The following is a 13,589-nucleotide window of genomic DNA, read 5'->3' as shown; positions in this document are numbered from 1 at the left end:
CACATGACATCTTGAAATAAGGAACTGAATATATACAAAAATGGCCCCGAATGCCAACTTCCCACTGAATATCAGCCTTTGTGTTTGCTTCACTCGCTATTTTTTTTCCATTTCCTTCCTCATATTGGAAAATAAGGCTTGATATACTTGACATTTATGCATATTTTGTGTGGATGGCCATCTAAACTTGATAGACAATATGCATTTCCGTCTAACACCTTATGTACTTTGAATGGTCCCTCCCAATTGGGAGACCACTTGCCCAGCTCCCTATCCTTTGTTCCTAAAGGCAGTATAGCCTTCCACACTACTTCCCCTTCATGGAAGCTTTTCTTGTTAACTATTTTGTTGTAGATTCTTGCAATTTTCTGTTTCTGTAACAGCAAAGCATTGTATGCTTGGATTCTCAGCTCATCCAGTTCTTCTAACTCCATGATCATTTCTTCATTATAATGTTCAAGGGAGAGTTCATTTTGCCTTGCCACTCGCATAGATGGCACCATAATCTCCAATGGGAGCACTGCATCATGGCCAAAGGTAAGGGAAAAAGGGCTCACTCCCGTGGCAGTCCTCTTGGATGTTCTGTACGCCCACAAAGTTTCTGATAATAGCCGTGGCCAATCTCTGTGATTCTCTTCCACCATTTTCTATAGAATTTTTATAAACACTTTGTTAGATGCTTCGGCCTGTCCGTTGGATTGTGGGTAATGAAGGGACGAGTTTACAAATTTGATTCCATAGTCTTCTGCAAATTCCATCATATCTGACCCCGTGAACATAGTTCTCTGATCTGTGGTTAGTGATTCTGGAATTCTAAATCTATGAATAATATTTTCCTTAACAAAGTTAATGACATCCCCTTGTTCCGCTCTCTTCAAAGGCACTACTTCTACCCATTTGGTGAAAAAATCTGTGGCCACAAGAATGAACGAGTGGCCTTTAGATGATGCCGGGTAGATTTTCCCTATTAAGTCCATGGCCCAACCCTTGAACGGCCATGGTTTGACAACACTGTGGTGCTCATCCGCCGCAATTCTTTGGATGTTCCCGTGTTTCTGACATGGTTGGAATCCCATAGAATATTTGATGCAATCTTTCAGGATGGATGGCCCATAGTAGCCATACCTCCTTATCAACCATCTCATCTTTATTCCAGATTGACGTGCTCCGCACATTCTCTCATGAACTTGTTTCATGATTTCAAAAGCCTCTGGGTAACCTATGCATCTGAGGAGTAGACCATCTAACCCTTTCTTGTACAAATCTCCCTCCACTACGACGTAATTAAGAGCTCTCATTTTAAAACCATGTGTAATATCTCTCCTGGTTGATTCTAGCACCTATTTCATGGCATCCCTCCAGTCACCAGCTAAGTTTATATCCAAGTTGAGCGTGTCTACCTGAATCCCCCTTTGTTGAATTGAAGGGTGGTATTCTTCTGAATCAACACTAGTCTGTGTGTAAGTTCTGGGGACATCTTCAATCCCGAAGCAACCTGTGTCAACTCGTCTGCCTCCCAATTTTCTTGTCTTGGGACGTGTACTAATGACACTTCTTCAAAATCATCTAGAAGTTGGGACGCCGCAGTATAGTATGGAGCCAAGGACAAACTTGTGCATTTGAACTCCCCTGACAGCTGTTTGAGTACCAGCTGAGAATCCCCTGATATTAACAATTCTTTCGCCCATAAATCTTTCAGAATTTCCAATCCAATAACCAATGCTTCATATTCCGCCTGATTGTTGGTGCATGGAAAATCCAAATTAAAATATAGAACGATTTTCACACCTCTTGGGGAAGTCATCACAATACCAGCTCCAGCTGTTGTTTCTGTACTTGATCCATTGAACTTCAACTCCCACGGTCGAACTCCCACTCCACAAACTGCAAAACCAACCTGCTCTCCAATAAACTCATCAAGTGAAGGATGATCAGCTAAAAAATCGGCTATAGCTTGGTCTTTTACTGATTTTTGGGGGTAGTAGGTCAATGTAAACTCGGCCAATGCTAAAGACCATTTGACGATTCTCCCAGAGAGGATGGGTCTATTAAGCATATATTTAATCAAGTCGGTTTTAGTCACCACAAGCACTCTTGATTGAATCAAATAATGTCTTAAATTAGTACATGCATAATACAGTGTTAAGCATAGATTCTCAATCACAGAGTATTTTACCTCTACTGGAGTAAGGAATCTACTCAAATAATAGATAGCCTACTCATTTCCTTCGTGATTATTTTGAACTAATAGACATCCAATCGATTCATGGGCAGCATAGATGTATAATTTAAGGGGCATTATATACCTGGGAGGCATCAGAACAGGCGGGTTAGATAGATAACTCTTGATCACATCAAACGCTTGCTGATGTGAATCTTCCCATTTGAACTCCCCGCTGTCTTTGAGCTTCAACAACTGTGAAAACTCTTTCGTCTTCCCGGCAAGGTTAGAAATAAACGTCTCAAGTAATTCACTTGCCTAAGGAAACGTTGTAACTCCTTCTTGTTCTTAGGCGGATTTGCCTCCACGATAGCCTTTGCTTTGTTTTATCCACCTCGATTCCCCTTTGATGCACCAGAAATCCCAAAAAGTTTCCTGCTTTTACGCCAAAGGCACATTTCAATGGATTTAACTTTAACTCATGTTGCCTCATTCTTTGGAAACTCTTCCTCAAGTGTTCAATGTGATCAGCAGCTTGTTTATACTTCACAACGAAATCATCTATATATACTTCAATATGATGCCCTATAATGTCATGAAAGATTGAGTTCATAGCTCTTTGATACGTGGCTCCCGCGTTCTTTAGCCCGAATGACATAAAAAGCCATTCAAACGTACCAACAACTCCCGGGCATCTGAATGTTGTTTTGTGAGTGTCAGTCTCTGCTATTTTGATCTGGTTGTAGCCCGAGAACCCGTCCATGAAGGATAAAAATTCATGCCTAGCCACTGAATCAATCAACATATCAGGTATTGGCATCACATATACGTCTTTGGGAGTTGCACAGTTTAAGTCTCGGAAGTCGATGCATATTCTAACATTGCCATTCTTTTTCATGACTGGCACAATATTCGAAATCCATTCGGTATATTTGATTGGTTTTATAAACTTGGCCTTTAACAATCTCTCAACTTCTTCTTTCACTTTCAATTCAATTTCTTTTGACATACGACGAGATGGCTATTGAAATGGTTTGAAACCTTCTTTGAGTGGAAGTCGGTGTTCGACCAATTTCCGATCCAACCCTGGCATGTCATCGTAACTCCATGCAAAATAATCTTTGTATTCCTTCAATGTACTGATCAAATCTTGCTTCAACTGTTCTTCCAGTAGCTTACTCACATACACCACTTTTGAATTCTCAAGCTCCCCCAAGTTAATATCTTCCAATGGGTCATGTACTTCGTGTTGGCCATCCTCCATTTGAGATGGCGCCATCAATAATTCATCAACTTGAAGTTCATCATCTTCGTATTCCTCTTCTTAGACGAATTCAGTTCCATAGGTGTCCCATGGTTCCTCCTCTTCTAATTTGTTCAGTACATGCTGAACATGTGCCTTCCATATAGAGGTTGCAGCTACCTCGTTTCCTTTTTGGTTCAAATCAATCATCAACCTCCTCAATCAGCGGTTGAATTCTCGGTCTAGGTGGCACGATAACAGTAGGCTTGAGGATTCATTCCAACACCGAGCTTGGAGTCAGTTTTTGCATGTATAATAGATTTTATTTCTTGCTATTGCTGCGAATTTTGATAGGACCAAAATCCCCATTGTAATATCTGGCTTCCACTACACTTGCACTTGTTTGGAACGGCTGTCCATCCGCTTCTACAACCTCCACATCATCCCCTATCCAAAATAACAACAGTTGGTGCATTGAGGATGAGATGCACTGGTTTGCATGGATCCAATCTCTGCCTAACAATGCTTGGAAGTTGGCGGAGGAGTTCACCACAAAATACGCACGGAAAGACGACATGCTCCCTACAGTAACATCAGCAGGGAATACTCCAATGGTATTGGTGGTTTCCCCAATAAATGCAGCAACAGAAACCTCAGTAGGGATCAAATCTTCTTCAGTTTTGCCCAGATTTCTCAACATCCTTACTGGAAGAACATTCACAGCTGAGCCATTGTCAATCAAGACCCTAGACACTGGTTTCCCATTGACATGGGCCTTGATGTACAACAGCGTGATGTGCTTGGTCATGGCCGGTGTAAGCTTCTCAAGTATCACATGTTGGGGCTTATTTGGGTGGCCCTCCTTGATAATCAATCTTGAACTCCCTTCATGGAGTTTATTTGCGTGTTCTTCCTTTTGCATCGATTCCTTGGGCATCAACTCCCCATTCTCTTCTTCAATCATTTTAAACCTCTCTGGTAATATCACCACTCTTGTGGCACAATCCACATGATGTGAAACTCTTCAACGCAAAAATTAATTGTTTTTCTTATTTGATCATCCTCTTTGCTCAACAAATTATCATCATCCTCCACAAACGTATCCTCAGTATCCGATCTTCCAAACTTGGATTTACTCCCCACCGGCTCACTGGAAACTGGAACATCAATTGTGGGTTCATTTCTCAAATTAGCGGACTCCTCTTTTCTTGCAATAGCTCTTTCACTCAACAGCCGTCTCTTTTGAGTCCTAGTCGGTGGCCTAGGGAACATTTTGTGTTGGGCCACTCTCCAAGACTCACTGAAGTCCCCTCTAGCTGGAAGGATGTATATGGGCTTTGCTCTCCTGCTCTCAAGCATTTTTCCTTTTGAGATTTCATATGCACACCGCTCTCTACCTTGATCAGCTGATATTTTCCTGGTTTCCACCCCTCGTGACTCAACTTCATATGCATTTCCCCTGTCTGACTACCTTTGGTGCTGATCACGAGATGATTTACCTCTGAACTTTTGATTCTCAGGCACCGGTTTTTCAAGGAAATGTTGGTTCTTGTTGTGTATTTTCTTGATTGCTCGCAAGCCTACGACGTCAAATTATGGTAAAATGTATTTTCGAGTACAAGTGTCGATCCCACGAGGAGTATGTATATAAATGTATATTAGTGCTTGTGATTAAAATAGTCTTGACTTTATTTAAAAAAATCAATTAAAAGATTTGTTCACAAGAATAACTAAATTGAAAATGGATTTAAATACAATATAACACCAAACATTTTAGCAAATAACAATGGAATAAAAGATCTAGAGGTTCGATTTCACGCAACTGTCCACCATGTGTAATTTCTTGTAGCTATTTTGTAAAACTCCTTCTTATTCAATAGCCAATAATCCTATAATTATCTACTCCCTCTCCCGAGTGTTAGTAGATTTTAGTTATCTAAAATTTGATTGCAATGTTCCCATCAACAATCTACAATAATAACACATCAAACACTAGATTCTCTATAAGCTTCAATAGCATTATAGGCCCTCTCAAACTCTATAAATACCATCGATGTATATTTTCTTTTTCTTGTTTATAATTTCCTCTTCCGAGTGATAAATTGTAAACATATAAATCATTCAAATTATGACCAATAAATTGAAAGCATTAAGATTGAAATAATACAAAAGAACAAGATGAAGAACTTAAATATCTTAGTTCATAGATTCCAACACATGGTTTCTAGTTTTGTTCCATCATTCCTCTAGAAATAAAAATTAGTTCATAATAACACAATCAAAACAACAAAATATGTTGCTAAAACAAGACATATCAATTGAAAAATAAAAGAAAGAAGAACTTAGAACAAGAGTTTGAAGTGCTGATTCCGTCCCCGGATTTGTGCAGCAGATTTCTCAAAAGAACTTGATGAACTTGAATCCTCAATCATCTAGTAGTAGCCTCCCCTCTTTTCTTGGCTCCTCAATACCCTAGATAGTAGCAAAATGATGTCTTATTATAGTCCAGACAAGATAGAAGTCGTAGCACACAAAATTCTCAAACTTCCACGCGCAGCACACAAAGTTACAGAATTTCCGGATTCTGCTTTTCGAAGACCGCGGGTGCGGTGAAGAACAGACCGCGGGTGCGGTCCTCTTTCTGGTGTATGAGCGCAGGTGCGCTGCCTATTTCAGTGCGGGTGCACTAGCTTACCGTGGGTGCGGTACATGAATAAGCGCGGGTGCGCTGCAGCTACTGTATTTTTTTTTATCTTTTTGCACTTTCCAATACTTTTAATACTTCACACTCTTATTCTATACTTCCAAACTACAACAACAAAAACAACAACAAATCAAATAAACTGCTCAAGAATCACATAATTCTAAGTTAAAAACAAGTAATAAAAGTGAAATAAACACTTATCAAACTCCCTCGAACTTAGGATTTTGCTAGTCCCGAGCAAAATAGAAAACACACAAACAAACAAGTCATGAAATTTTTTTTAAAAAGAACATGGCCTCAAGATAATTTAACTAAATCTTCATGCAATCACAAGTTAAATCAATCCAACCAATTTTTCATCCGGATATAATCATGAAATCGGTTAATTTTCTTAACTTCTAATATCTTCAACTCATGTTTCAAAACATTCTCAATCAAATTAAATTTTTACAAACACAAATCAAGAGGTCTTTTCCGGTAAAAATTGGGTTCAAAGAAATATTCAAGAAAAGAGCACCCAATAAATATTTAATGCAATGAGGTGTATGTAAAATTGATCAAAATTCATACTCAATGTAAGTGTTTATCGATTGTCCATAGGCTTGATTATCCCAATCCCTCTCCACTAGTATATTGGACAACTATGACTAGGTTAAGAGCATTTTCAATGGTTGTAATGTTAGGCCTTGGTTTATAGCTACAAATGAAGATTAGGAATTCAACTATAGGAGTAAAATGAATTTTTATCTCTTTTGCATACTCCACTTTTTTTTTATCTCCATTTTTTATTCATTTCATCTCTTTTTCTCCCATTTTTCTCCAACTTCTTCAATCAAACATCATTCATCATTTTTATTTTCTTTTCTTTTGTAGGAGAACATCACTTTCTTTAATCTTTTGAATTCTTCCTCCCTTGAAAAGGTAGGAAATAATTGTATAAGATATTCAAAGGGTTGGTAAATGTGGGCTACTTGAAAGGATATCGAATGGGGGTCTTTTACACATATTAACGTGTGCCATTCGAATTCATATAAGCTACAAAGAGGTGACAAATGATAAAAAAATTTATTTGGTAGCTTGAAAGGCTCAATCGATCCAAAAAATCACCTAAATCATTCCTAAATCATAGTTTGTCCGTATTTCGCCTCGAGTGTTGTTTGGATAGTTCTAGACAAAATCTCAATTCACCAACACCAAGTAGAATCTAATCTTAGTGAAAAAATAATATCTCAATGCACCAACCAAATACATATATATTCAAAAAGAAAAGTGCTTGGCTTCAAAGAAATTTCAAGAACACAATTCTTTTTCTCATATAGGCTCAAGAGGGCATCAAATGAATCTTTATGAACAATATAAATAGGCCCAAATAAAATCAAAGATTGCCTCAATCATATATGTGTTTACAAAAATTTATTTCAATGTCAAATGAAAATCACAAAGTTGTATAGAAATTATAAGTTTCAAATTTACCAAATCTCATGATTTTTCTCTAAATTTTTCAAATTGATTGATGAACATTAATGAAATGCATGACATTTCTTCTCAATACAAAAATTTTGATCATCATTGGCCATTTCAAAAATTTTCATGACTATGACACTACAAACACACAAGCAACAAACTCACAAGAAAAAAAATAAAACACTCAAATAAAAATAAATAAAATGAACAACACACAAAATAAAATAATAACATCTCTCCCAAACTTAAATATGTGCATCGTCCTAGATGTATATGATCATGAAAGTTATAGGAATACACATACCTCGGACAATGACCGTCGGTGGTCATTGTCATCTTCATCATCTGCTCCTTCTTGTGGTGGGTGGTACTCAGGAGGATCCTATGCGGGTGGCCATTGCGGAGGATGTGGAAATGGATTACCAGATGTGGAAGCTGATGGAAATTGTTGAGCCAAGACAGACGTGAAATCCATCATATAATCCATGAATGTATCGGTCCGATACCGAAACGCGTCCATGTCTTGGCGTTGTTGGCGCATATCCTCTTCCAAATAAGTTAATCTTTCTCGCACATTTCTTCGTTGTGGTTGTGTTCGTTGTTGTTGGGCCTGAGCATGGTCACGTCTTTCAGCAGCTCTTTGATTGAATTCTCTTTGAGCTTTACGTGTATCTTGTTGATCAGATGTCAGTGACCTATGTGATTGAATTACCACAATGGCATTTTTTGGTTTCAACAATTCTTCGTTTGCTGCCCAAGTTACTCCCGCATAATGGCATAAGTCTGTGATAAGAGAAGGTTGGATGAGTCCACTAGGAGAGTTACCTTTTGCATAATCCAACATTGAGTTATGAAGCAATTGACCTAAATCAATCGTCTTTCCAGTTAAGATGCAAAAAGTCAAGATTGCCCTCTCCTTGATGACGGTAGTAGTATGGTCTGTAGGCTTAATCCTAGCCGAAATGAATGAATACCAATCTTTGGCAACATTTGTCAAATCAGATTTGGCCAGGCTTAAGTGCACATCGTCTCTCATCCGCCATTCCGCTCCCTCGATGCAAATAGTCTGAAGAATCTCATTATAATCAACTTCCTCGTTCCGGTATTGTTCATATTCATCATGCATCAGTGGAGGGATACCATACATTGTGTTGATGGTATGCGCATCAAAAGCTACCATCTTTCCTCACACCAAAACCTTCAAGTGATCATGCTTAACCTTAAGGTTAGCATAAAATTCTCTTACCAAGGAAATAACCGCATCCGGTGGTGGCTTGCCAAACTCCTCCCAATGCCTAGCAGTAAGCATGAATCCGATTTCAGTTCGTGGAAAGCTCAAGTCAAAGCCCCTCTCTTTCACAATGCTCTTGTTTAGAATTTTGCCATAGTTTTCCTCCGCTTTCTCGTCCCAAAACTTGTTTACATCATAATTTGCAGATGATGATGCACCCTTGGATTATTTCTTTCTTGGAGGCATTTTATCAAACACCTTCAACTCACCAAATTCCCTTCAATCTAATTCACAAAACTAGATGATTCTTTCACACCCCCAAACTTGTTAACCTCAATAACTACACCTCAACAATATACACACCAATTCAATCAACAATATCAAGAATGTACTCCACTAAATTTACAGCACCATTAATTTTCTTCCATAGCCAATAGCACCAATGTTTTCGAATTTGTAAGCAAATGTAGTATGAAATTGCTCACCTTGAGTGTTGAAATGATTCTTGGAAGAACAAAATCGAAGCTCCACTCAATTATTTGTGAAATTTTCGATTCCCCTTTCAAACCCTAGGTTTGGTGTTGATTTTGTGGAATGGGGATGGGATATTGGTTGAAATGAAATGTAGGTGTGTATGTGTGGAGTGGGAAATATGTTCTTGGAAGAAGAAAATCGAGTGTAGGAAATGTTCTTGAGAGAATTTTGTGAAGAGAAGGAGAAATGTTTTCGATTGTCCAATGTTCGGCTGTTTCTGATTTTAAAAACCTCGACCGCGGCTGCGGTCTCACATATACCGCGGGTGCGGTAAAGCTACTGGAATTTTTTTTATTTTTCAACCTTCAGCGACCGCGGGTGCGGTGCTTTGCTTACCACGGGTGCGGTGTTGTTTCTGGACATATATCGCGGGTGCACTACAAAACTGACCACAGGTGTGCTTTACCTTCGGGAAATTTTCAGTATTTTGAATCCAAAACAACCGCGAGTGCGCTAAGCTCTCGGCCAATCCAACGCGGGTGCGCTCCTGAAACTATCGCAGGTGCGGTCTGGCTACTGGAATTTCTAAATTTTCGATTCAACAGCTACTGCGGGTGCGACACATTTCCAGTGCGGGTGCATTCTTTGAAATTGTTTTCTCCTCCAATTTTTAGTCCTGAAAAACAATTGAAATTCATAAGATTTGGGAATATACAAGAACACACTATACCAAAAATACACAACCTAAAATAAGAATACAAGAATGAAAACAAAACCGAAAACGAAATGCAAAAGAGAAACAAAATTTTGGGTTGCCTCCCAATAAGCGCTTAGTTTAACTTCTTCAGCCCGACTACCACCAGTCTACATCAAGTCGATCCGCCCAAAAGGAATGTTGTCAATATGCCTTACTTCAGTCCCATAATAATGTTTGATTCTTTGTCCATTTACTTTAAACGTTCTTCCGTCATTGCACTTTAGCTCAATGGCTCCATATGGTTGGACTGATTATATTGTAAATGGCCCCGACCATCTTGATTTTAACTTACCAGGGAACAACCTCAGTCGAGAATTGAACAATAACACCTGTTGTCCTGGTTCGAAGTCTCGTCGAAGAATTTTTCTGTCATGCCATTCATTGGTCTTTTCTTTGTATATCTTTGCATTCTCGTATGCATCATTCCTGAATTCCTCCATTTCATTCAGCTGCAGCAGTCGTTGTTCGCCAGATGCTCCCATATCAAAATTTAGCTTTTTGACAGCCCAAAATGTTTTGTGCTCCAGTTCCAAAGGTAGATGGCAAACTTTCCCAGAGACCAACCTATAGGGTGACATCCCAATAGGTGTCTTGTATGCAGTTCTGTACGCCCAGAAAGTATCATCCAACTTCAGTGCCCAATCCTTACGGTTTGTCTTCACCGTTTTCTCCAATATCTGCTTAATCTCCCGGTTGGATACTTCAGCTTTTCCATTAGCTTGTGGGTGATATGCCAGTGTCATCTTATGCTTTACATCATATTTAGCCAAAAGTGAGTTGAAGATTTTATTACAAAAATGTGTACCTTCATCACTAATTATGGCTCTTGGTGTCCCAAATCTTGTGAATATGTTCCTATGAACAAACTTAGCAACCACTCGAGCATCATTAGTATTGGTGGCAATTGCTTCCACCCATTTTGACACGTAATCCACAGCAAGCAAAATATAAGATTGACCAAAAGAAGATGGGAATGGTCCCATGAAGTCAATACCCCAAACATCAAAAAGTTCCACTTCCAAAATATTGGTCAATGGGAACTCATGGCGTCGAGAAATATTTCCAACCCTTTGGCATCTATCACATGACTTTGCTAATGTATAACTATCTTTGAACAAATTAGGCCAATAAAAACCAGACTGTAATACCTTTGCTGTTGTTCTTGATGCTCCAAAGTGTCCACCATATGGCGAAGAGTGGCATTGTTCAAGAATAACTTTTGCTTCTTCTTCCGCTACGCATCTTTTAATCATCTGATCAGCACATCTCCTTCCAATCTGGTACTATCATGATTGGTGCTGTCACCAATGTCTTCTTGATCTTCTCAAATGCCTGCAGACAATCATCATCAAAAATAAAAGTAGATTCTTTTTCAAGCAAATTACACAAACGTTTAGTAATCTTAGAAAATTTTTTGATAAATCTACGATAAAACCCGGCGTGTCCTAAGAAACTCCTTATCCCTTTTATGTTCTTCGGTGGTGGAAGCTTTTCAATTGCAACCACTTTGGCTCTGTCTACCTCTAATCCCTTAGAAGACACTTTATGTCCAAGAACAATACCCTCTTGGACCATAAAATGACATTTTTCCCAGTTAAGAACTAAGTTCTTTTCTTGACATCTCTGCAAAACAAGGGAAAGGTTATGTAAACAGTGATCAAATGAAGAGCCAAATACCGAGAAATCATCCATGAAAACTTCCATGATGTCTTCCACCATGTCTGCAAATATGGCCATCATACACCTCTGAAAAGTAACAGGTGCATTACATAACCCAAAAGGCATCCTCCTAAAAGTAAACGTTCCATAGGGGCACGTGAAAGTTGTCTTCTCTTGATCCTCTTGCGCTATAGAAATCTGGTTATAACCTGAATAACCATATAAAAAACAGTAGTGACAATAACCAGCAAGTCTATCAAGCATTTGATCAATAAATTAATGGAAAATGATCTTTCCGTGTGGCATTGTTCAACTTTCTATAATCAATACATACTCGCCATCCAGTCACAGTACGAGCAGATATTAATTCATCATTTTCATTCTTCACCACAGTCATTCCACCCTTTTTAGGCACTACTTGCACAGGAAACACCCAACTGCTGTCAAAAATAGCATATATAACTCCAGCATTTAACAATTTCAACACTTCATTTTTCACTACCTCTTTTCATGGCTGGATTTAACCTTCTCTGATGATCCACATAAGGAGCGTATGACTCTTCCATTAAAATCCTATGCATGCATATGGTAGGACTAATCCCCTTGATATCATAAATCGACCACCCAAAAGTAGTTTTAAATTTCCTCAACACTCTCAACAATTTCTCTTTTTCATCTAAAGTAAGAGAAGAAGAGATAATTACCAGATATGTCGACTTCTCACCCAAGAAAGCATAGCAAAGATGACTTGGCAATTCCTTCAAAACAGGGGATGAAGGTATTATTTCTGAACATTTTTCTTCTTCCAACTTCTCCTGTGCGGCTTCCTTCACTTTTGGCAACTCCTCAAGAGCCAAAAGTTGCTCTCTCAATTCCCAATCATCATCATCAACTCTACCGACAGTACTAGAAAGGCATCTTTCTAATGGATCTTTTACTGTATGACTTATACCAATCTCAGCAACACAAGAGTCAATTATATCAATGCTTTTACAAGTACTCACCTCTTCCTTACCTTTGATAGCCTTATAGATGTTGAATATCACAGCCTCCCCACCAACTCTCAAGGTGAGTTCTCCTTTGTGTACATATATCAATGCTTTTCCAGTGGCTAAGAAAGGTCGGCCAAAAATCAATGGAGAATCTTGATCTTCCTCCATATCAAGTATTACAAAAATCAGCAGGGAAGATAAACTTGTCAACTTTTACCAAAACATCTTCAACTATTCCACGAGGATAGGTGAATGACCTATCTGGAAGTTGCAAGGTTATAGTGGTTGGTTTTACCTCCCCAAGCTCCAAGTCCCTATAAACAGAAAATGACATAAGATTAATACTCGCTCCAAGATCACATAAAGCTTTATTAACATGATTACCACCAATAATGCAAGGAATAGTAAAACTCCCTGGATCTTTTAGTTTTGTGGTAGCTTCTTTTGGAGAATGGCGCTACACTCTTCGGTCAACTTCACTGTCTCAAACTCTTGCAACTTCCTCTTTTTTGACATCACATCTTTGATGAACTTTGCATAGTTTGGCATTTGCTCTAAAGCATCAGCAAATGGAATGTTGATGTGAATCTTCTTGAAGATCTCCAAAAATTTTGCAAATTGATCATCAATAATCTTCTTCCTAAATCTCTGTGGGTATGGAAGAGTCGGCTTATATACTGGAGGTTGTTCAACTTAAACTTCAGCTTTGGATCCCTCGGTTTCAACTTCTTCAACTGTCTTCTCGCTTTCCTCATTCTCTTTGAATTTTTTAACCTCAAGTTCTCTTCCACTTCTCAAAGTTACAGCTTTGCATTGCTCATTTGGATTCACTTCAGTATTACTTGGGAATTGACCTCTGTTTTGATCTCTCAATGCATTATCCAACTGTCCAATCTGTGTCTCC

At 38.7% G+C, this 13,589-nt stretch overlaps 1 protein-coding gene across 1 annotated transcript; it reads right to left on the bottom strand.

Moving 5' to 3' along the window:
- Positions 1 to 119: 119 nt before the first annotated feature.
- LOC140831448 (uncharacterized) lies at positions 120 to 644 on the bottom strand. The gene has a single exon (XM_073195200.1). The coding sequence runs from the start codon at positions 642 to 644 to the stop codon at positions 120 to 122; it is 525 nt and encodes a 174-aa protein (XP_073051301.1).
- Positions 645 to 13,589: the final 12,945 nt, after the last annotated feature.

This window comes from Primulina eburnea, chromosome 5 (genome assembly GCF_022965805.1).
Source record: "Primulina eburnea isolate SZY01 chromosome 5, ASM2296580v1, whole genome shotgun sequence".
In the NCBI taxonomy this organism is placed as follows: Eukaryota; Viridiplantae; Streptophyta; class Magnoliopsida; order Lamiales; family Gesneriaceae; genus Primulina; species Primulina eburnea.
Note: the sequence above shows the minus strand (reverse complement) of the source record. Positions and strands in the feature narration are given on the sequence as shown.